Raw genomic sequence first — 25,713 nt, 5'->3', positions numbered from 1 at the left:
GTTCCACTATGTTGTCAATATATGTCTTTAAGCAAATTATCTGTTTGTGAAGAAGACGGCGTATATAGGAATAAAATTTAGTAAATCACAGTTCTGGTAAGTTAATAATTCCTTTCAGTTAACTGTTTCACTGTAATTTGGACATATTCGAAATCATGGTAATTCATAACGTAGGTATCTTCTCGGTACATTATTCCTGTTTATCCAAATTATGTGGTAATTGATTTCTAAAATTTTTATTTTGATTCAGACATATTTGAATATCTGCGTTGTCACTATTTGCACTTCTAGAAAGATATGAATCGGATGTGCTTTCGCACTATGGCAGCTCCAAATAAGTGATTGTGTAAACACTGTTTTATAAGGGTGAACGCACTAAATTAATACCAGTTAAACTTTGGCTTTGGTTGTTTGAAGTATTTTGGGGTATTATGATTGCTACGGATTCTTCACTGTTTACGAAAAATTTGTATAGTTCACAAAGGTACTCTCGCCTGTACAGAGAAATCATATACAGAAATATTGAATTTAAATGACAACATTGAATATAAACATTAATATTTTTTATCTTTTCCATCAATTTATTTCGAATAATGTTTAAAAATTTGGAACATAGCTGCAGTTCCAGAAAATGTCGTCAGTATACTCACCGCAGATTAAGGAAGACGGCGCAGAAAATTGAAATTGATGTGCAAAAACAAGCAATTTACCAAATATTTTCTTATTTAATAAACAGGAATCTTAAACATCGGTATTACGGTATGAAACAGAATTTCGGATAACTATATTCATTTACAGATATTGCCGTACAGTCCCAGTCTAGCAAAAGAATATACCAAATTAGTTACAAAGATATTATAATAAATATTTAAATTCGTATTAACGAAAGTTTGTACATATGGACAATAGTATTCTCGTGAAAACATCAGTCATTAAAATCAAAATAATACATTTTAAAAAAATAACTTCAGGAAATCTCCAACCAAAATTTTAATCAATAAACAAGTTCCTTTTTAATCTATCGAGATATTTTACAAAATAAAATATACTGTTAACTGCGTACTTAATATTCGTTTATTTGTGATTAGCTAGGCCTAGCTGATGTTAATGATACTATTCTGCAATGACTGGCAGAAATATAGTCTATCGAACCATTGTGAATATCGGATTACAGGTATATCTCATCATCATCATCATAGGTATTCTGCCTTTATTGGCAGGTCACTTGCCGCAGCTGAGAAACTTCCATGCTCCACGGTCCTCCGCTAACTTCTTCGTCTTCGCGTATGATCTTTCTGTTTTTATATCATCCATTAATTGTAGTCTCCTTCGCCCCCTCCCTCTCTTTCCCGCCACCATACCCTCTAGGACGTCCCTCATGATACAATCTCTTCTTAGGCAATATCCCAACCAGTTTCTCTTCCTCTTCCTAATAATATCTAAAAGTGTTCTTTTCTCACCCACCATTTCTAATACTCTCTCATTCGTTTTCCGCTCGACCCAACTAATTCTTTCCATTCTTCTCCACACCCACATTTCGAAGGCTTCCAGTCGATTTTCATCACCTTTACGTAATGTCCACGTTTCCGCCCCATGGAGTACAACACTCCACACGAAGCTTTTTATGAGTCTTACAGGTATATCTAGTGGACAATAATTTCCCAGCAAAATGGAGAACGACACTAAAGTCACGAACTTATTTCGGAACTAAAATTCCCAGAACATCAGTTATAAGCTCTTTAAATGAAAATATTTATATATAAAAGAAACAAAATAAAATGCAAATTGTTTCATATCAATGAATAGGATATATATATTCAAAATGTCATCTGTTAAAGATGCCTCTATCATAAATACAAAATTTATCTATATCAGGGAGTTAATCTTTTGCTATTTCTAATGACGCTAGCTTATTAAATTTGAATAATCGATATCTTGGGGTCATCGTTGATCAGAGATGCAAGGAAAACAACAGAGGTAAAGAAAGAGACCGAACAAATTAGGGTCGTGTAAGATAACAAAAAGCGTGCAACCATTTGTTGACTTCAGCCGAAACGATTATACATAGACCAAAAACGTACGGTCCTCACAATGCAGAACGATTATATTATCCTGAAACCCGCTAGAAGTCTATGACCAAGCACAGATACGAAGGAGGACCACTGCTCGGGTTCCCCCTTTCCTACCTGCGCCATAGGTTATTCCGTAGGTTCTTTCCTGTTCTGCCTAATTCCTGTTGTGCCTCATGACCCTCCAGCACTTTGTAACGAATTTTTTATCTAATCTTATCTTTAGGCAGAACAGGAATTCCTGTTGTGCCTAATTCACGCAAAAGGAATATTTAAATTTGAGGGAGATTTATTAGTACCTATTTCCCCTTGATTTTCAAATATCATTCCAGAATTCTTTAAATAAAATTTTAATGTACGAGTGAGGGTTAGTTAGATTGAACACGCGAGTGGAAAGAATTGTTTCATGTGACCAAATACCCCTAAAAATCATTTTTAGTACAACAAATGTAGTGAAAGTGTCCAGTATAATGTAAAAAGCAAAACACTACAGTTACGTTCAGTAAAGTGATTACACAATTTATTAGAGATACATACTTCCAAATATCTACAAAGGAAACTTTAGAAGAACAAAGTTTGCTCTACAATAACAAATTAAAAGATCGGAAAGGAAATACAGTAAAACTTCGAAACTTTAAAAATCGTACTTATTATAAGCACGTACTAAACCCACACACAATCTTCATTGTTATAAATCTAAACAGTAAGCTAAAGCATCTACATAGGAAATCTATTAATACGATATAAATGCCCTTCATAGTATACGCCCTTTTTCCATCATATTTTCAATTCACAAATACTGCCATTCTGACTTTACACTAGGGATGGGCACGAGCGAGTTCGAACGAGTTTTCATTGACACTCGACTCGAAACAGACATCTTTGAACTCGACTCGAGAACTCGGCTTGAAAAATTGCCTCCAACTCGACTCGAAACTCAATTCGAAATTGACTCGAGTTTCGAGTCGAGTCGAGCCAAAACGAGCCAGATGCTGCGTGTAATTTTAAGTACTTTCTTCGAGTATCCTAGGCCTACAGGAAAAAAATTTTTTCTTGGTGCCTAAAATTTTAGAGCTGATTTTAACTATGTGTGGGGCGCTGAATCCAATAATGTAAGCAGTTTTTTTCTATCAGCTCTACTTTGGTAGATACAGGCTACTGTACCAGTAGTGTTATTTACGTTACAATGTATGTGGAAGAAATATTACAATCCAAAATAAATATGTAAATTATAAATGATGTAACCATTATTTCTGCATGCTTCTTGCAATAGTATACAAAATAAGCAAAAGAAATACAAATATTCTCGTAATAACAAGTTTGAATATGATCTTATAAACTCTGCAACTCAAATAAATCCTACTGTGCTCTATAGAGATTTCTATTTGGAAGAACGGCGCTCTTTTCTCATTAGTGCTGCTATCTGTCGGTACTAAACGGAAACTAGTCATATAGTAGTTCCAGGAACGTCCACTAGATTGCATTGGTATTCTACTTGGCTAGTGGATCGTAGTTGTTGTCTTGCAGGTGGAGTGACATGTTGGAACATGTGAGTTTTGTTCTGAAATCATAACTTGTATCGCGTATACTAAGGCTTTATATTTAACATCCGTGTTAGTGGCCTGAACATAAAATGAGTTCAAGTCGAAGAAGTTGTGTTAACCATCCTGATGTGTTTTGCTACATATGTGGTGAGTACACATTTAAAGACAATAGAAAACATATCAGTGACTTTGTAAAAAAAGCATATCATGCATATTTTGGTGTACGCCTAGGGGACCAAGATAAAACGTGGGCTCCACATATTGTGTGTAAAATGTGTACTGAACACTTGCGACAGTGGACAACTGGAAAAAGAAAAAGTCTTAAGTTTGGTGTTCCAATGGTTTGGAGGGAACCCACAAACCATGTTGATGACTGTTATTTCTGCCTGGTAAATGTTACGGGTATGAATAGAAATAACCGGAACAAGTGGACATATCCTGATCTGCCTTCAGCAAGACGTCCAGTTGTTCATTCCGATGAAATACCAATCCCAACGTTTCACCACTTGCCAGAGCTTTGTGAGACTGAAAACGAACGTAGTGAACATTCTTGTGACATGGATGATGGAAGTGAGTGATTATGAGGGAATGTCAACAATTCCTCAACAGTTTAATCAAGATGAGCTAAATGATCTAGTTAGGGACCTTAATCTTTCAAAAGAATCGTCTGAATTACTTGCTTCCAGATTGAAGGAGAAAAACGTACTAGAACAAGGAACTAAAATCACATTCTACCGAACAAGGGAAAAGGAGTTTTTACCATTTTTCACTGAAGACACAAATCTCGTATTCTGTCACGATGTTAGAGGTCTCCTAGAACACATGGGTCTTCCAGAATACAATCCAGATGATTGGCGCCTGTTTATTGATAGCTCCAAGCGAAGTTTAAAATGCGTCCTTCTACACAATGGCAATAAATATGGCTCAATTCCAATCGCTCATTCAACACGACTGAAAGAAGAATATGAAGCAATTGCTTTGGTTATGGAAAAAATTAAATATCAGGACCATCAGTGGGTGATTTGTGTGGATTTAAAGATGGTGAACTTTCTTCTTGGACAGCAAAGTGGCTACACAAAATATCCTTGTTTTCTATGTCTGTGGGATAGCAGAGACAAAGCAAACCATTGGTCAAAAAAAGAGTGGCCGCAGAGAGACGACATGGTTGTTGGTAAGAAAAATATTATTAACATGCCTATTGTTGAGTGTGACAAAATCATTTTGCCACCTCTACATCTCAAGCTCAGTTTGATGAAGCAGTTTGTAAAGGCGCTAAATAAGGACTGGCCGTGCTTTGCTTACATGGGAGACAAGCTACCTCAGATCAGCACAGAAAAATTAAAAGCTGGAATATTTGATGGTCCCCAAATAAGACAACTCATGAAAGATCCGGCTTTCGTGGAGTCCATGAATGAGACTGAACGTAGAGCTTGGATCTCATTTGTAGAAGTTATCAAGAATTTCCTTGGCAATAATAAAGCTGATAACTATGTTGAGCTAGTGAACCAGATGCTTAATGCATTCCAAAAACTTGGATGTAATATAAGTATCAAAATTCATTACCTGCACAGCCATTTGGACCGTTTCCCAGACAACGTAGGCAGTCTGAGTGAAGAACAAGGTGAAAAATTTCACCAAGATATTAAAACAATGGAGGACCGCTACCAAGGAAGATGGGATGCCCATATGATGGCATATTACTGCTGGAACCTAAAAAGAGACTGTGCAAAGAAACATTCAAGGATGTCACGAAAACGAAGCTTCCGAAGTGTTGAATAGATCGTTTTGAACAAATTATTTGATTTTTTATTCATAAAAACTATTATAAAATGTAGTTACAGAGTTATTATGTACTGGATGTTTGTGTTTATATGGTTTTCATTATTTTCAAAGTGTTCCAAATAACAGATTTAAATGTCATAGTTTTCTTTTCACTTACAGTAAAACAGCACCTATGCAATTTTCAACGTTGTAGCAGGTCAGTCTTGCAATTCCTATATCTCAAAAACTAAAGCTGTTAGGGGAAAACTAACGCCATATTTGGATTCAGCGTCCCAATTCTACTTCAAATCAGCTAAGAAACACCCGGCACCAAAACCATTGTAAGCCAGTGTGATACTTACTACTACTACAACTTTATTATTATTATTATTATTATTATTATTATTATTATTATTATTATTATTATTATTATTATTATTATTATTATTATTATTATTATTATTATAACACCACCGTGTAATAGAGATCTGCAGGGGCTCAAGCCCGATCCGGCCCGCGGGACGAAAAAAATGAAATCTTTAAGTTTTACGTCCAACGATTATGCCAGCTAGGCTAAAGGAGACGGTGATGATGAGAAATGAATGAAATGGTGGAATGAAGAAAGTAGGAGGAAACTGGAGAACCCCGAGGAAACCCACGCACACGGTATTTGTCCACCACAAAGTTGACTTGGGGAGAACTAGGATCTAACCAAATACCCCAAAGCACCAGAGGTAAACGCTCTACCACTGAGCCACCGCGGCTCTGCCCGCAGGCTGGACTCGAACCTACTAAGGATATGTCACTTCGAGCCCGGGCCGGGCTTGGGCCGTAAATTTTAAAATACAAACCATATTTCTCGGGCCTAATTTTGTAAATATATTGTACAGTGAAACCTCTACTAACGGGCACCTCTATAAAGCGGACACCTCCCATAACGGACATATTTTGTAATCCCCAAACACTGTAATAGGAAAAAAACATATTGGCAAACCTCTCTAAAGCGGACACTCACTAGTACGGACACGGACAGTCTTTCTTGTCTTTTATAGGTATTATTTACCTCCGTATTACGGACACTTTCTCTAGAAACAAGTTGGAAAGTGCACTAAAAATACACTTTTAGTAATCCATACGTATGTCACCAAGGAAGAACATATGGGTGTGACAACATTTTGTCTCGTCAACTGTCTGTTCAGCAATCCAGAGGAAGGGTCTCTGTTTCACAACACCCTCATATCCTTTGCTTGCATTCCACTCCCACCCAACCTGCTTCAGAAACAAAAGTGATTGACCAGTTGCCCACTGTTTGGAATGACACATCATTCTATTGTCCCGCTGGAATCTCTAACCAAGCAGAAGACAAGTTTGGTATTTTTGACCACGGGTACGCATATTGTCTTTTAAAAAAAGTCATTGCTGGACTGCAATTAGCTCACAAATTAAAGCAACACACCAAAAACGTAGTAAGTAGCGATAAGTGTAAAGTGCAGAAAACTATAACATCTTATCCCCATGTTGTGTCTCGAATTGGATGGCGCAAGATAATGCAGGTACAGTAACATTTTGGTAATATTCATAAACACGTAATTCATGCAAACATATTTTTTTCCTAATTGCATATTTCCTTGTTTATTACTTTACGTAAGAAAGTACAGTAGAGCGTCGATTATCCGAACGTCGGTCAACCGAACGACCGCTTAACCGAACTGTGTACTCGCTCGCACCTGTTACTCTCCCACCCTGCCGTCTATCATCCCCCTCACTCCCAAACCAAGTTCCCCACAGTAGTCGCCGCACTGAGCCACCGCTGGCGGAACATTGCTTCTAATGGGGCCTTCATAAGGCGCTGTTGACCGGCCAAGCCGCCAGTCGCTGTGTTTCAACAATCAGCACACTTCTGTCGGTTTGGCACTGGCTGTAGAAGTAGCGGCAGTATCAAAGGTGTTCACAGCAACAGCTGCGCCAGCTTAGAGGTGAGGCGTGCCGCTCCGCGCATGGCAAATAAACATGTACAGTTCGATTATCCGAACAAACCAATTTTCCGAACACCCATGTCCCCCAATTACTTCGGATAATCGACGCTCTACTGTATTGAAAGCTCTCTTAGGCGGACACCTCTCTATAGCGGAGAATTTTTGATTCCCCACTGCTGCCCGCTTTAGAGAGGTTTCACTGTACTACAGAATGGTTTGAAGGAACAGCCCAGTTGCCAATGTCAAGTACTAGACACGCCAGAACACCATATTCTATGGTGTCCCCTCTTAGAAGATCAATTACAGGGAAGAGATGTCATCAGAACAAAAGACACAGGGGAAGTTTTAGCTAAGGAAGAGGACTACAAAATATTAAATAGAATAGCAAAGGAATATTCTGATCTACGAAAACAATTATACAAAAGGCAACAAGAATAAGAGAAATACATTTTGGAAAATGTGATACAGGAATAAACAAAATGTAAACGAAAACAATAATAAGAAACGAAAATGAATGTATCAGAGTGCAAATGAGTATCTTCCAGGACCGGAGTTTTTGTTCCAGGAACGCTGGATTTCCGCGTGCCCCGGAAGAAGAGTGTGAATGTACGCTCGACGCCCCCTCGTCATCCAATCGGATTGGAACTCCGGATGTGTTGAGCGGGTGTGCATGGAAATAGGCGGCGGGAAATCGCGTAAACTTCTAAACAAAACAAAAATAGCATATATATATATATATATATATATATATATATATATCATATATACATAATATACACTAAAGATCCTATGCACAACGAAAAACGTAAAAGCTAAATTTAATAACTTGGTAAATGTTATACAGTGTTCACCTCGGAACTTGTTCGCGTAGGTGTCAACACCGGTCCCAGCGCTCACGGCGGCAGGACACAACTGACCAGGGCCCGCACTAAGTGCTCCGAGTGGGTCCTAGACCTCAAGTCATTGCACTGAGGATCAGAACCATAAAAGTTAATTGTGGAAAACAGAAATAACAAACTCTGCTTAGGATCAATAAGGAAATCGAAGTTTGCGCGATCGGAGAAAAGTGTATGGGTGATGTACTGTGCAGTGTAGTGAGAGTGATATGTTCTTTTTATTACAGTAATGTTGTGTTTTCACACACAGGAGTGTGTAGTGCTTGTTTAAGTATAAGTGTGCAATAATGATGCTGAGTTCAATGGTGTAAATATTAACATCCTCTATTAGGAGAATGTAATAAAAATTTATTAATTCAGACAAGAGGAAACCAAAATAAAAATGTTTAAAAAATAAAAAAAAAGAATGAAATAAAAATAGGTGGAAAGCCTATCATACAGATGAAACCTAAATCCAATGAAGAAGATGATAATATAAAAATAGGTGGAAAGGCTATCATACAGGTGGAAAGCCTATCATACAGGTGAAACCTAGACCCAATGAAGAAGATGAAAAACATACAAGAAAGGCTAAGTTATGATAAAAGAAGCGAGGATGTAACAATAGAAGACCAGAGTAAGCTAAACTTGAGTCGGGAATAGAATAGAATAGGAAAGTTAGAAGATGAATTAATATTAGGTAGTGGAAGAGAAAAAAAAATTAATTATCTATATCTTCTTAAAATCTTAATAATCTTGTCTCCTTCGCTCTTTATCTTATTTTTCTTCCAAATATGAATATTAATTCCGTATAATTAGTAATAATAACTAACAGCTCTATAAATATTTATAACTTCCTATCTACGTCCTTTCATAAGTACTTGCTTATTGCGTGTAGGGTATTTGGGTCATTTCAAAGAATATTAAATGAAAGATCGAGAAATTAAATAGGAGATTAATAGTTTATTTACAAAGAAGTACTCTAATTAATAGGTAGGGTAATAACTAACTCAGGACGCCACTCCGCCCTATATACACTCAAGCTTCCTTCTTACCCTTCCCCAATAACTAATGGAGAAAGGGAGTATTTCGAACTAACCTCTAGATGTCCTAATTTCCTTAATCATCAAATTTCTCTCTAATATAGTAGGGGACCTGTGGAAAATACGGTTTACAGTATTCAGTTACTCCTGGACCGTACTCCTTGCTTTTAAAGACGGGACCTTGACTCACAGGTCACTGTCTGGCTTTGTCTCTGGGACTCCAAGTTAAGTCCACAAAAGGAATCTATCTAGCTTAAGTATATATATTTATTATAAGATAGGTTGGTAATAGGGATAGGATGTCAGCCTTTACTCATGGCTCTGATTAAATTTCCTTACACTCAAGGAAAAAGGAATTTGGTAAATTGCTCACTCTTACACTTTCTTAAATGAAAGTTGCAGTGAGAAAAAATCTATTCATTTACAGCACCTAAATATGCTATAATTACATATACAAGGGATCGAACCCAAACGCATTTGGATTTATATTAAATGTCCTCCACCACTAGGATGGAACCAAAACCTCTAGTCTATACGAGCGTCACTCAACTCCGCCATAGACCCTTAGGAAGCTAAAATACTTCCATTCTAATCAATCAATAGTAATCCAAGTAGCCTCTGTTATAGGCGTAGGATCCATAATCATATTCATATATATTTGCCTGTTCATAGCTTACAAATGAGGACAATCCTCAATTAAGCATTACAGTTGTCAGATATGATTTACATTCTCTATATATTATCAGTAAGATAAGTTTCCACAGAGTAATAGCTTTTTTCTAACAATAATTCTAACAGAGTATTTCTGAATATCCGTTTTTCGTTAATGTCCTTATACTTTGTTGGTAATTTGTTATATAATTTTATACAATTCATATACACATTTTTGCTAAAATTTGCATAATTCTGTTGGATAATATACATATTACAATTCTGCCTAGTATTGTATGAGTGAATCGTATTAGCTAAAGTAAATAAATCCTTGTGCTCGATTACATACATAATTGTGCGATATATATATAAACTAGGTAATGTCAATAATTCATATTTTTTACTTTCAAGACGTGGTTTTTGTATGAAAATATAGGAAGAAATAAATCAGCCACTTTAAAGTATATTCATATAGCACACGGACGTCCACAGGACGTCCGAGACTGATCCGCAATGGACAACGGGACATCCTGGGATCATCCAAATTTGCTCCCGGGACATTTATAGGACCTCCGTGGGATATCCAGATGTCCACTAATATCCCGGAAAACGGAATAAACAACGGGATCTCAAAGGGATGCCCCTGGTAAGATAATGTAGTCCTGGATATGTCCGGCGTGGGATTTCCCTGAGATCTCCTGTCTCATCCGGGACGTCCAATGGACATCCTACTTGGGAATCCTTTAGGACGTCCCATGCAGGATGTCCATGGATGTCTACTCATTATTCCGATAATACCGGGAACTATATGGAATAATTAGGATCAAAATGGAACGTCGTGTTCTATGTGGTTATAATTTTTTTGCTTCATTGTGCCCATCTTTTACCTACATTATTAAGAGTAAAATTATCTTAACTGCATCTTATTTATTAGTTTAAAATCAATTGTTAATTTACACTTGCGCATACTCGAGAAGGTGAAAGTGCTTGGTGGAAAAATGTTGATACGCATACTGATTTTCTTCTTTTCTTTTTAAGTTTTAAAGATTTAAAAAAGAAAAAAATGCTGCTGATAGCAAATTGATGTAAAGTACCTGCCCGAACACCATCATCAGTTATCAATTCACAGTAGGAGAAGCGAGAGAGAGACAAACACCAAATGAGAAAATCAAAAGGCACCCTAACTAAAAATTGCGCCTCTTCGCGGCGTGACTGAATCAAGAGAACTAATCATTAAGCTCCAGGGCATGACGGGAAATCTCGGGCGGCAACTTCAGGTACGGCAAGGGTTGGATTCGTGACTAACACCTGCAGACGTGGTTAGACTTTTAATAGTGACCCCTATCGCCAAGTGACATGAAACATATTCAACCAGAAAAGTTTTTTTTTTCCTCCTTGTATTGGCGAACGACATTTCTTTTTATTATTTTTATTTGTGATTAGATCACAGCTGAAAAACTTGGCACTTCAGTTGTGAAATTTACAAACGGAATTGCGTACACTCATATATATATATATATATATATATATATATATATATATATATATATATATATATATATATATATATATATATATATATATATATATATATTGGACTAACAATTTTAATCAAATCAAACCAAGAAAAAAAATGCTGTAGCCACCCATGCGAGAAATATTTTTACTGTTAAAGTAGCCCAATACAATTACCGCTATCTGATGCTTGTATCTTCATAGACTTCATTTCAGCAACACATTTTACTTTTAATAAACTCCTCACCGTTGCAGAAGAACCCTTCCCCCTTCTCTCCTCCTGCTTCCCCTTCCCCTTTGGCTCAAAAACTTCCAGAAGGACTGATCATATCGTGCAATGCGTGTTATTGCGAAGTGAAATTCTGCCCTTCATTATAACGTCTTGGCCCCGGATTCAATTTGCGTTAGTGCTGCTTGGTTACGCCTAATTCCCACGTTATTCAAAGTCAGGACATAACCTAACCATGGTTTTCGTAAGGCCAGCAACGAATAGATGTGGAAAGAGAGGGGGGAGGACAAGGAAAACGAAAACGTTAAGAAGGGGGCGGAATTTATAAGTTGATGAGCGTTGATAACACTGTAACTTCTTGTCTTGTCGTTGGAAGAGTGATTATTCATTTTAACAAAGAACACTGCGAATGAAGTTGATGATATTTACCTTCACACAGCATTAATTCGTCGTATTACAACAGAGAGTATGACGATGTTGAAACTTAATATTTACGTAGATTCTGATTATCATACACAAGGCAAGAGTCGTGCCAAAGATACCATCATAAATATACGTAACATCAAGTTTAAATATGTAAAAATCAACATGGAGTTTGATTTACGATATCTTTATTGGAGAGAACCGTATATAATTATTTGTTGATGTTTTGATGATTTCACTGAAGCCAGCGATCAAACAAGGAGATTGGTTACAACGTGACAATATTGCTCAAGGCTTAAAAATTCATTGTAAAAATTTAAAAAAAAATGCTGTCCTTAAAAAACAATAAAGAACAAAAGAAAACAATTTGCTCGAAAAAGTAAAGAATAAAATAAACCGTCTAAAGTGTTAAAAATAATTCTATTCCCAAGAAAATTGCTTTTATTTATTTATTTATGCATGACTAAAATGAAAATGGGGAGCTCTCTCATAACTTAATTACTTAACTTCAGTTACTTAATAGTATATGGAACTGCTCTCTATGCTTTTCTATTTTAGTAGTGCATAAATAAATTTTTTAAAAGTATTTTTCTTGAAAAAAATAATTGCTTGAATAAATAGTTGAAGGTCTGCAACTTTCTTGCAGTAACCAGTGGCGGCGCTACAAGGGGGCGAGGACTGGAAACCGCCATCCCAATATTTTTTCTCGACTCCAACTTTTCTATGTACAACCCGCGAATAATAATAATAATAATAATAATAATAATAATAATAATAATAATAATAATAATATGTACAACTGATAATAATATTCATAGCAAAACAAGTGTGGTTACCTCGCCCCCCCCCAAATTTTTCTTGGCTCCCCTCTTGCTCCTCTATAATTACGAGCCTAGCGCCGCTATTGGCAGTAACCCCTGCCAACTATAATTGTTCTTGGCTAACTATAGAGCATTTCAAGTTCAAACCAGAAGACTTTTTGTAATTGTAATCACTAGGGCCCGGATAATTATGTACTAAAAACAATGAAAATATGTACATATATATGCACATAAAATCTGAAAAATATGTAATAAAAGCCTTCCAAAAGAGCAAAATATGTAAAATGAAAATACCAGCATTTTCTATTACGTTTTCTACATTATGTGGTAAATACAATATTTATTCAATTACAATGTTTACTACTGTTACGTTTCCAGCATGATCTCCGCAACACTAAGAAACAGAATGAGTTTCAAATTTTCAGTCAGAAAATTTATTTTGTTATCGCGTATAAAAGAGTTTCTATGCACTAAATGGTAGTTCACTTTACACAAAGTTTTTCTGCATATTTATACTTTCAGAAATCATCCAAAGATCGTTCAACTGTACATTACGGAAGAATGCTAGAACACTGGCCCACCTACCTGTACAACGGATACTAACCTAACCTAACATAGCCTAACATCTCTAATCTCTAATTAATCTTAACCTTATTTAGGAAGGAATTTTTACGAAAACTTTGTTTATGCCATTGTACTTCTAATGAGCGTCCAGCGTTATAGAACCTTCCCATACATAATACACTCAAAACATTTTAGTAAAAAAATATCGTGAAGAACAAATCATTCTCAATTAGTCTTTTCACTATTACAACAGACGATCTCCGTAACAGTAAGGAAAATGTGTTTCAAATTTTCAAACACAAAACCTCTCCTGTTATCACGCAACTGAGCTTTGTATTGACTAAATGATCGTTCAACATCACACGAAGTAATTGGTGCATACTTAAACTTGCACAAATCAGAAGGTATGTATTCAATAGCCACGACATCGCATTTAGCTTCACTTAACACTCCGCTAATAGCACAGATTGTCTTATAGCCTGGATTTTTCTCCGAAAAGAAAACTTTCTTCTTATTCATTGCATCCCCAACCGATCCTTTCACATCTACCAGAGACAGGGGCGGATCCAGGGGGGGCGATCGGGGCGATCGCCCCCCCCCCCCAGAAGAGGAAGTTTTCTTATTTTTTATATATAAATGAAACCCATCCCAAAGTTTGGAGCCCTTAAAAGTAGCAGTATGACAACCCACCGCCCCCCCCCAGAAGTCGGTCCTGGATCCGCCCCTGACCAGAGAAGAAACTGTTGAGCGAACAATTTCAAGGTCGTTTGAAAGGCTAGATGATGATTTTTCCAAGGATTCAATAGTATTACCGAGACAAGAAAACTTGCTCTGAATGTAGGCAAATCATGCTTCAACTTCCCGTCATCAAACATTTGTTTCGCTATTTCTATGGAAGGTGCGTCTTCAGAATCAAAATGTAACACTCCATTCACTGCATCAAACTTCGTAGCATGGTAACACACAGCATCAATCCAGCTTCCCACCTCGTTAGTATCGGCTGAGGAAGAGATAGTTCAGGGAACAGTTCTTTAAATTTCTCAACTCTACTGGGAGCCTTCAAAAATACCTTCTTTGTATTTGAAATTAATGCATCCAGATGTGAAAATCTAGAAGAACGAACAAATTCTGCAACACGATGAAATGCGTGGGCAAGACAAGTTAGATGTAACAGCTTCGGATACAATACTTGCAAAGCTTCTGCAGCTTTGCACATGTACGGTGCTGTATCAGTCACTAGAAGGAAGACATTGTTATGATTGATACTATCAGGCCACAAATGTCCCATAGCATCATTAGGCTTTTGCAATGGGTTGATGGTTGAATCGCGGCAACAAATCACTAGTTAACAGGATAGGCTTGCTGACTTCATTATCTTTCAACAAACCTATTACAACATTACCAACATATCGCCCCACTTCATCAGTTATTTCGTCAATTGACACCCAAATAGGACCATCACCGATTTCCCCACGAATAGAGTTCATTGTTTCCACATATAAATCAGGCACGTAATGCTTTCTGATTGTAGATTCATTTTGAACTGTTTCGTGTGTGTATTGTTGCAGAAATTCACGAAGTACTGTATTGTTTAGTTTCCAAATAGGGATATCAGCACATACCATAGTACGGCACAGATCACTTGAAAACTGAGGCTTCCGTGGCCCTGGACTACTTTGAGCTTGAGATTCAGTAACTAGCAACTGCTTTTGTGGGTTAGGTTTTGAAGCTCGGGTCTGATGGCGTGATGTGGATATGTGTTGCACAACTTGGGAACGTTGAGCACATGAGACACCTTTCTCACAAACCTGGCAATAAAGCACTTTTCCATCGGTGGAAAAATCCTCAAACTCTTCCCTGAAATGCTTAAGTCTTATTGACAACGGGATTTTGTCCTTTGTCATCTTGGAAACAGGATTTGCTGATAGCACAGGAGATTAAATATTCGATAAAATAGTTCACACTTTTCCTACGGCATGCGTTGTGGCGCAGGCGCTTCACTTTTGGCAATCAAGAGTACAGTGTTACCAATTGCGTGAATGCAAACTTCCCCATCTGATTTAATATTTTTCGCCGAAGGAAAATATTAGTGGGGCGAGTTTGCGACAACAACACGATAGGAAATTGTAAAACCGCGTTGCGATAGTAATTCGATTGAATTATTAATCTCACGTAAGGATGAGAGCGCTACTACCGCGACCGAGAATGTACGATTGCTAATCAAATCAGGTTGTGTCCAACTCTCCCTAACAATCCGCCAAACTACGCTTAAATGTTATTTTAAAAGGGTGTAATGCAGTGAAACAATAAATAAATAAATGAATAAATAAATAAAAATTAAGTAAGCACTTTAAATTCAAAGAGAGGTGAGTGTTTTCTTCTTTTCAAAGTCTATTGTTGAACAATTTTTGTATGAAAAATCCCGATAAAACATGAAAATATCAAGAAATATGTAAAATTATGTGCTCATGAGTAAAATATGTAATTATATGTACGTAAGTGTAAAATATGTAAATATATGTACTTTCAAATGGGTGTTTTTGGGCACTATGGGTCACAAATGACATTATTACACTGATTTGGTATAAAAATATAACTTCTACAAAAATATGTAATTAAATAATTATCCGGGCCCTAGTAATCACCGTGTTGGATCCACCATTTTGAATTTTGTAATTTTGACTCAGATTCGGAATCAGCTGTCCTAAAACTTCCCTGGCAGTATGTTTTCTTCTACTGTACATTAAATGATTATTTTCTGTCTATTGCATGGAGACTACCCGTAACGTTCAAAGGGTGGTTTCTACCCTTAAACTTGCACCATTGCCGAAATTTAAAAAAATACGTGTCGATTATTTTTCGATGTTCTAGAAGTATGCAGTTTCATTCACATCAGTGAGTTCCACTTCCGTAAGTCTCCTTGTTAGTATCTGCCCTGAGTTAGGTTTCAATCACTACTTTGAGTAAAGGGCGTATTCTATGAGTGTGGAGTTCAAAATTAATGTGCTAACTAGAGTACCGGTATTTTATAAGCCTCTCAAGTTAGAAATATGAAAATCTCTAGTTAAACTCTTCATTACAGATAAGTGGGCACGTGTACCAGTATTTTCTACAATTCTGGTTTTGTGAGGGGTGGAAGTTGCAATTTCTATATTTTTCCTCCACATGAGGATAAACATTTTCTGTTTGTGATCGCATTACGGTAAACGGCTTATTAGTTTGAAATGAATCTTGGAATATAACTCCCACCTCAAGGTTTTTATCATGTCAGATTGACTAAGGGACATATCCCAATAGGGTAGGAGAGTTCAAAATATACGCCAAAAATATAGTATCTTATGGGCTTTATAATTAAATTACACTTATACAGTTACACTTTCATCGAAATACGTACCATAAGATGAAAAGAAATTCAAATATTTTCCGTGAACATTTCTCCAAGTACGAACAAATAAAATATTTTAACAAAATAAATAAAAAAATAAATGTAACACCATTAATCAAATATAACTACAAAGTTTGACTGAAAATATAGCCATAAACAGAGCCGTCGCGTGGGTTGTAAGCGCCCGGGGAGAGAATTCCCAGGCGCCTCCTCCCTCAGTGTGTTATGAAAAACACTCAGAGTTATGCTGTACTCCTAGATTTTAATATGGAATGTAAGATAAAAGAACTTGGTATTATGTCATTTTTTAAAAAGTGAATGTCTTTTTTATTTACAACATAAAAGTTAATGAAAACATGGTTTTGAATTTATTGAAATCGAGTGCTATTCTTGCTTATTTTGAATTTGATACACATCAACATAGTAATAGCATAGAATATACAAATAACGATACAAATATTAAATTCCAAGATTTAAAAAAAAAAAAAAAAAAAACTCTTCCCATAGAGAGCTCTAGAGAGTTCCAGCTGAATGATCCTGGACGAAGTGTTACTTTACTCGTAAATTTTTAACCCTATAATACCCAGAGTGTGATATCATAGAATCAAAAAATATGCTTTCAAGTACTTCTGGGAGGACAAAATGACATGAAGTTCAGCAATAATCCAGTAGGTGGTGTTGAGCGTACTGTTACAGATGTGTCACAGTGGGCATTAGCAGCAAAACACCATTGTATTCAATATAAAGAAGTAAAATCCCAATGTTACATATATGTAACGCGGGGTATTATAGGGTTAAGTTCAATACTCTATCGGGAGTCCCTCAAGGATCCAATCTAGGTCCTCTGTTGTTTCTTCTTGTTATTAATGATATTTCTCTGTGTATTAAAACTTCTTAAGTTCTTTTTGCCGACGATCTCAAATTATACTCCAAAGTAAGTTCAATTGATGAATGCGTGAAACTTCAACAGGATCTACAGAGAGTTCAAATATGGTATGATAATAAATTAGTCCTGAATGTGCCCAAATGTAAATCTGTATCTTTCATGAGGAAAGAAAATCCAATTAATTGTATCTATACAATAATTGGCACTTCCTTGTCTACTCCTAAATACTATCAAGGAAATTATAATTATTTAATAGCAAATTAACTTTTGCTCAACAAGTTGACGCAATAACGAGTAGTGCATATAGAAACCTAGGTTTAATTTATAGGATAGGACAGGATTTCTACAAAGAATCAATATTTATGAGGATATATTTTTCGTATTACATGTTCAGCAGGTAAGACTAGAACAGCAAACACTGGGACATTGTATTGTAAAAAAAAGCAAGAACTAACATATTACGAGTTCTCTTCTGTGGAGAATGTGTGCTTCATACAACGAAATGATTAGATTTCATGTAGTAGAGGTATTTAGTATATCCAAAAACAATTGTCAGGCAATAACTTCTGCATAATTAAACAACGTATACCGGTATTTGTTTATGTATAATAGTGTGTGTCAGGTAAGTATATACACGACACTATAACTGGGCATTAAGCCTGTTGTATTGTCCTTATGAAATAAATAAATAAATAAAGTTTACTTAGCCGTGGCCTGATCTTATTAAAATATCTGAATTAACATAATTGAAAAAAAAAATCATTTACCAACATAATCTGATTTCCTTGAATTTTGTTGATTTGTCGTCCCGGCACCCCCTGCTCACAGCGGCCTGGGCGATTGCCCACGCGTCGGCCCTGTCCATAAAAAACTACTTTTTTGTCTTTCGTGCAGAAACTCTTTGCGATTCAGTCTACAACACCTTGCTATGATTTCTTTCGTTACAACTTACACTAATCAAACCTAGAAAGCAGTCAAGTTTGTTGAGTCCTGACGAACCCTTAAGCATTTTAAATTAATAGTATCCGACGACTGAAAGAAAGATAGAATTCCTGTAACAGCATTCCTTATTAGAATTTCAGTAGTTTATATTTATGTATGTATTAATACGTCACTTCACACTTAATAACGATCCCATTTGCACCGATAAAACAAATAAAAAAAATCGCATCTTTGCTTTTCGTTCCTTTTCTATTCTGAGGTAGACGAAATTAAAGTCCACGACTGTACTTATGTTTATCTTAACATCAACCTTTATTTGTTTAATTTTCTTAGACATATTCAACTATAATCATCATATTTTTCTTATATTGCATAACTTAATGCAATACATGTTTCTGTATAAATCCAAAATATAATGTTCAAACCTGCGATCATCCGGACTTATCATTTTAACATTCTTTCATGAATTCTTTAATATTCTTTTTCTGCCAAGAAATTATCTTGTGTTGTATTAATAATGTCATATCATGGATTTGCATATATAGGGTGTTTTAAAAGAACACCGACAACGTTTCGAATGTGATTCCTGACACCAAGATAAAACAAAAAGTATAGGCCAACCTGGGTACAGAAATCCATCATTTCCGATTTATAGGCTGCCGAAAACACGTAAAAAATGAACTTTAAAGGTGCATAGCTCCAAAACTATGAGATCTACCGTAGTTGGGTCAATACTTTACTTAGGAACTGATATATGCGCTATCCAAAAATACATGTTCCAGAAACCTAAGGTACTCACGCAACAATTTTTATTGACATAGTTTAGCTACGGGCATATAATTTGAAGTACTCACCAACTACCTTTATAAAAATTTTTGCGGAAGTACCACAGAATTCTGAAACATGTATTTTTGGATAGGGCACATAATAGTTCCTAAGTGAAGTCTTGACCCGACTACGGTAGGTCCATAATATCGGAGCTATGGAATTTCATTTTTTCATGTTTTCAGGAGCCTATAACTCCGAAATGATGTATTTCTGCCTATGCCAGGTTGGCCTATGCTTTTTGTATTGGTGTCAGGAATCACCTCCCAAACGTTGTCGGTGTTGTTTTGAAACACCCTGTATATGAAGTAAACCTTTGAAGATAGCTTTAGAAAACCGCGAGTTGCACACTTCACTCCTTACCTTCTGCATGAACTAACAAGGGAAGAAAAACGCTTACTGTCAGTGATAAAATAGTCGAATAGTACGCTGCATGGAAAATATAAAAGTGGCAAAATCCAAGATCAGTGGTTCAAATCCTCTCAACGACCTGTAAAATATGCAACGTCGTGTTCAGTTTCGTTTGGACGCTCAGAAAGATCATCTTCAGCAATCTCTGTAACAATCTCATTTCGTTTCATTTCTTACACATATCCTCTTGTATTTTTTAAAACCCACATTTTCCATGTCTACTTTCAAGTAAGACGTCCAGTATAATGAGCACTGATCTAGTATCAAGTCCAGAAACACGCGTAGCGCCCTATTTATCCATATTATTTGTCCATTTACTTCCACTGGGCTGAATAAGGACCGTATAGGTATTCATTAAATGTTCTTGAAATAGTTATCCCAGACACAACATACAAGGTGCTATCCAGAATTTTAGGGACTGGTACTGCCATCTGGAAAGTAGTAGTAGTAGAGCTTTTCACCGATAGATGGCAAGACTAGCATATCTGATGAGCGAGAGTTAAAAGTTTCATGCAGTTGGGTTGAAGTGTTGAGTTTCTACTTTCCACAATGCTTTTCATGCTACTCTGTGTGTGGTGTATGGCGATTTTACGATGGATCCGAGAATAGAATAGCGCGTGTGTATCAAATTCTGTGTGAATCTCGGGAAAAGTGCTACGGAGACCTTTACAATGATTCAACAAGTGTTTGGGGAACACAGGATGAGCCGTACGCGTGTGTTTGAGTGGCATGCTCGGTTCAGGACCGGCCGTACAGATATCGAAGACGATTCCCACACTGGAAGGCCCGTTAGCCGCAAAACGCCAGACATTGTTGCCAAACTTCAACAATTGGTTCGTGAGGATCGACGTCGAACCATTCACGACCTTGCTGATGAAGTGGCAATTGGTTACGGGACATGGCAACGAATTTTGACTGTTGAATTGGGCATGCATCGTGTCACAGCAAAATTTGTGCCAAGGATCTTGATTGCTGATCAGAAGGCACAGCGTGTGGCAGTTTGCACGGAGCTTCGTCAGACTGCAACTGATGATCCAACCTTCTTGTCACTGAAAAGCAAGTTGAAAGGCCGTGGGATCTATACACTTGAGAGGATTCAAGAAGCATCGCTGGCGGTGCTAAACACCCTCAAAGAATAGGACTTCCAGGATACGTTTGGCCAATGGCAGAATCGCTGGGACCGGTGTCTTCGTGCGGAAGGGAACTACTTCGAGGGTGATGGCGGTCATTAGTCCAAAAGTACATTTTTTACCAGATGGGAGCACCAGTCCCGAATATTTTGGATAGCACCTCGTATACTGTGAGTATGATGTGGACACTCACTGCACATACGGGCCGCGGTGGCTCAGTCGTAGAGCGTTTACCTCTGGTGCATGGGGTTTTTGATTCAGTCCAAGCTCGTGCCAAATGAACTTTGTGGTGGACAAACACGTGTGTGGGGGGTTTCTCGGGACTCCCCAGTTTCCTCCCATTTTCTTCATTCCACCATTTCCTTCATTTCTCTCATCACCGTCTCCTTTAGCCTAGCCGGCATAATTGTAAAACGTAAAACTTAAAGATTTAATTTCATATTTTTCCCACTGCAAATATGTAATCTTGTTTGGCACTTCAGTTTCTTCAAGCAATAGTACTTTTTTGTCTTTTGATTTATTCCTCAAGTTTTCCACAAAGAAAATAAAACTTTTGGACAATTCAGTTTCACCAATTAATAATAGGGCTACCTTTTTCTGTCTTTTGTTTGATTCCTCGAGTTTTCCAGAAAGAAAATAAAACTCTTAAATCAAGTCTTTAGTTCTTACGAAACAGGAAATTGCTTTCCCCTTCATCTCTTTTAGTTGAAAATGACTTTGGTAAAACTGTAAAGGAAACAAGATCACAATCGCGAAAACAGATCAAGGTTTCTATCACTGCACTTGCTCTTGTTGGAAAATACACGTGTGTGTACTGTGGTAGTGTTTGTAAGTAGCTAGACTGCAAGGTGGGCTTTGGCAAATTCTGTCAAGTCATGGCTGCCAGGAGAATCATGGTGGTCGGAAGCCTTTGCTGTGCTAACCCCGACAGAACAATTAGCAATTGACACACTCGCCCACTAAATGATCTACAACTCTCTTGATGTCTTAATTTATATTTATCTTTTTTTCTTTCCTTTCCTTTCTTTTGTTTTGCGATAAAATTAGGCGTCAGATTTCTCTGACTAACGAACCAAAGGATAAAAAAAAAAAAAAAAAAGAAGTTCGTTGCATTCGGCTGGCATAAACATGTCCATTTCCAATTATGGAGACCTGAATGGAAAACTAGCATTGTCTTCTGCACGTAAATTTTAGAAGATTTAATGAGAAGGCACTTTCAAAGAGAATGCAGTGGCGTCTTGTGATTAGAAAATGTCACTACTCACTGCAATACTTGTTTTGAAGCCAACTGTTTATTTATAGTTAATTGTTATACCTAAGTGGTAGTACTACAGATATTCTTTATAATAGTAAAAATGGTAAATGCTATCATTTTTTTTTTTTTTTTTTTTTTTTTTTTTTTGTAATCGAACCAGCGTTCCAAGAAGAGTTTTAGTCTGCTCTATTCAAAACCGAAAGTGGTTCAAATTAGTTATTTCAGTTTTCAACGTTTATCGCCATAGATCGGAAACGGTAACAGATAGCAAAAAACGATTCAGCGTCTCCAGACAACATAACATGACTATCTACAACACTCTACCAAAATCGAATGTTTGTTCAAATTTACTATTACTTCGATCTTCAATACCGATTTCAATGTTTATCATCATACAGAGTGGTCCGAAAGTGAGCGTACCCTTAATCCGTGTTTTCTGACGGTTTTAGGTTTTACCCATATTTGTTTGGTAACATTGCTTGGCATCTGGAAGAAAATGGTATCAAAGGCACTGTTGTGACAGAGCAGGATGGAGCACCAGCCCACTTCGCGATTCACGTTCGCAAATACCTGAATCAGACGTTTCCTGGCCGCTGGATTGGAAGAGGTTGTGCATCTTCATCAGCTCCCTTTGCCTGGCCTCCAAGAAGTCCCGATCTTACGACGCCAGACTCTCTGGGGTTTCATAAAGCAACAAGTACGAAACACTCGATATCACACAATGCAGGAATTACGAGCAGTTGTGGAACACGCCTCCACCCTCGTGATTCCGGAGTATCTCCGCGTAACATCTGCGAGAACTTGGTGCAGAATTCAGCTGTGTAACGACATGGATGGTAATCATACCGATGTTTATGACTCTTAAGACTTTTAAGACTTTAAGGTAACTGTGTACAGACACTCTACCATAACTAACACTATACTGTTGAAACTAAAGGGGGAGGTACGCCCACTTCCGGACTACTCTGTAGAATGAAAACGGTAACAGCGTGAAGTTTTGTGTGTGTGTGTGTGTGTGTGTGGTAAACGATTCAGCAGACTATCCACAACACTCTACTGAAACCGAAAGTGGTTCAAATTTACTATTACTTCCGGTTTTAGAGTAAAAATGGTAAAATATATCAAGAAGCGGCTTTTTGCATACGATTCAGTGTCCCAAGAATATGGTCTGTCTCCTCCCTTAGACCTGGTTTCAAACTGAAAGTGGTTGAAATAAACGATTTCTTTTTATTTCGCTCTTATTGCCATATATCCAAAACAGTAAGCGATAGCGAGTAGGCCTAACTGCTTTTTGATGTGGATTCAGCATCCGAGGAAGAGGTTGTATCTTTGATCTTATTACTCAACTGCATCCAGTATTTATAGATGCTAGAGATGCTTCATGTCTGAGTATTGAATTTGCATCTTTTGGAAGTCTTAGTTTCACATTACGAAACGATACTCACTTGTTTAAAGAGTCATTATTTTCTTCCTATGGAACGAAGATGCTAAAACATCTTAAATACTTTAACGATTACAAAGAGTGTTAGGCGAATCAGTAGAATTCTAAAAAAGTACGATTTGTCATTATGTTGATCGATTTTTTAAAGCTTGTAGAACATCTCTAGAGGTTATCCCTGTAATGGATACCGAAACACAGTTAATAACAATAACGGGTATATATATATATACAGGGGCGGATCCAGGATATAATCAAGGGAGGGGCTAAACCATATTTAGCCGTTTTATCCAGTGCAAAGCAGGATTGAAGCCCATTTTATCCAGTGTATACCTGAGCGTCAAGGGGGGAGGCTGTAGCCCCTATAGCCCTCCCCTTGGATCCGCCACTGTATATATATATATATATATATATATATATATATATATATATATATATATATATAATATTGCTATGGAGAATCTCTCGTAGAAGGTTGTGCTGTATATATAACCTATATCTGTTTTGCCTATAGCCCTGGTACTAATGTATTTGATTATCTTTCTTTCTTCTTGGTTGTAGGTAAAACAGGAAATCCTGTTTTGCCTAATCTCCCGGGAGCGGGATTTTCAAATCCAAGGAATATTTTGCTATAGGCATATATATTGTGCCGTGAAGTGCCAATATGTGCTGTGGCGTGCGATCATCAGTTTGTAGCTCAGAATAATCTTTAAATATTTATAAAAGTAATGTAACAAGTGGGGATAAAACTGATGCCCAACACGGTGCTTTACTGCGTAAGATATGGTTGAATTTAAATAAAATTCAAATGTTTCAACTTTATAGAAATTGACTAGATAAGGGGTAGGTAGGTAGAGAGAGAGAGAGAGAGAGAGAAAAAAAAAAGGGTTTAAACTGTGAAACAAAGGATGAGCACTAACCTGATAATTCCAACTAGACTGGTATCGTCCTGGTCATCTGGGTCGATGAATGGTTTTCCTTGGAGGAATCTGGATACAGTGGAGTCAGCCAACAATTGGATCCCAATCCTGTTGAGCTGTCAGGGCGTCGAGTTCTCTTGTCATGATGTATCTTTAACGATGTTCTCCTTCATCTCCATTCCACTAGTCAGGTGTCTAATTCAAGTGAATCTGTAGCGATGAACTTACAGAATGGTATTTCCAAGACATGGAGTTGGAAAATCTCCAATAGTGCGCTGTGCTTCTCACGATCGTGCACCTATCCAAACTCCATGACGAATACCCCTGTAGATGTATCCTCCGTGGTTTTGTTTAACAGAAAAAACGATGAGTCTTACATTGTCAACTAGGAAGCATCAGGCTAGGCGGAAGGGAATGCAGAAAGCAGGAAGGGGAACTAGTTGTGTTTGTTAGCAGTAAGAAATACTGTACATGTTTATCCAAGCCGTCTGCAAATGTACATCATAAATAAAAGTTTTGTTTCGTTAGAATTTACGAATTCATAATTCCTTTAAAATTTAGTTATGGATAAACGTACTTTGATAAAATAATAAAATTGAATTTAACAAATTCAATCAAGAGTTCATACAATTATACATTATTTCACAGTTACTTCACAATATATAAATTTCCTAACTTGTATAACTGAAAGTGAAGCGAAAAATATAGCCCAAATTGAAGCAGAATTTACATGATTCCTAGCAAGACAACTGCACAAACACCAATAAAACATACAGAGCAAAAGGAAGGAAAACAAAAAAGTACTTATAGATAAAAATATCAACACTTCTGAAACAATAAAAAGCGTCATTTACCAATGGCAATGATGTCACTGATTACATACATTGAATATAAAATGTATATGATTATAAAATATACAATAAACTGATTACACTTATGCACTATTCACCATATTTACATGTTTATCTTCACATTGTTGAAACTTCCAAATACAAACAATAGCTTACAGTCTAAATGTTGCTTTAAATCAATGTAGTAAGACTCCGACCT

General features: G+C 36.8%; 1 protein-coding gene across 1 annotated transcript; it reads left to right on the top strand.

The window, feature by feature from the left end:
- The first annotated feature begins 20,591 nt into the window (after nt 1-20,591).
- Nucleotides 20,592-21,059, top strand: LOC145661518 (protein GVQW3-like). The gene has a single exon (XM_081726835.1). It carries the CDS (start codon nt 20,592-20,594, stop codon nt 21,057-21,059), a length of 468 nt encoding a protein of 155 aa, XP_081582961.1.
- Nucleotides 21,060-25,713: the final 4,654 nt, after the last annotated feature.

Source organism: Thermobia domestica, chromosome 10, assembly GCF_964235325.1.
Source record: "Thermobia domestica chromosome 10, izTheDome1.hap1.1, whole genome shotgun sequence".
Classification (NCBI taxonomy): Eukaryota; Metazoa; Arthropoda; class Insecta; order Zygentoma; family Lepismatidae; genus Thermobia; species Thermobia domestica.
The sequence above is the reverse complement of the archived record's forward strand: the minus strand, read 5'-3'. Positions and strand labels throughout refer to the sequence as shown.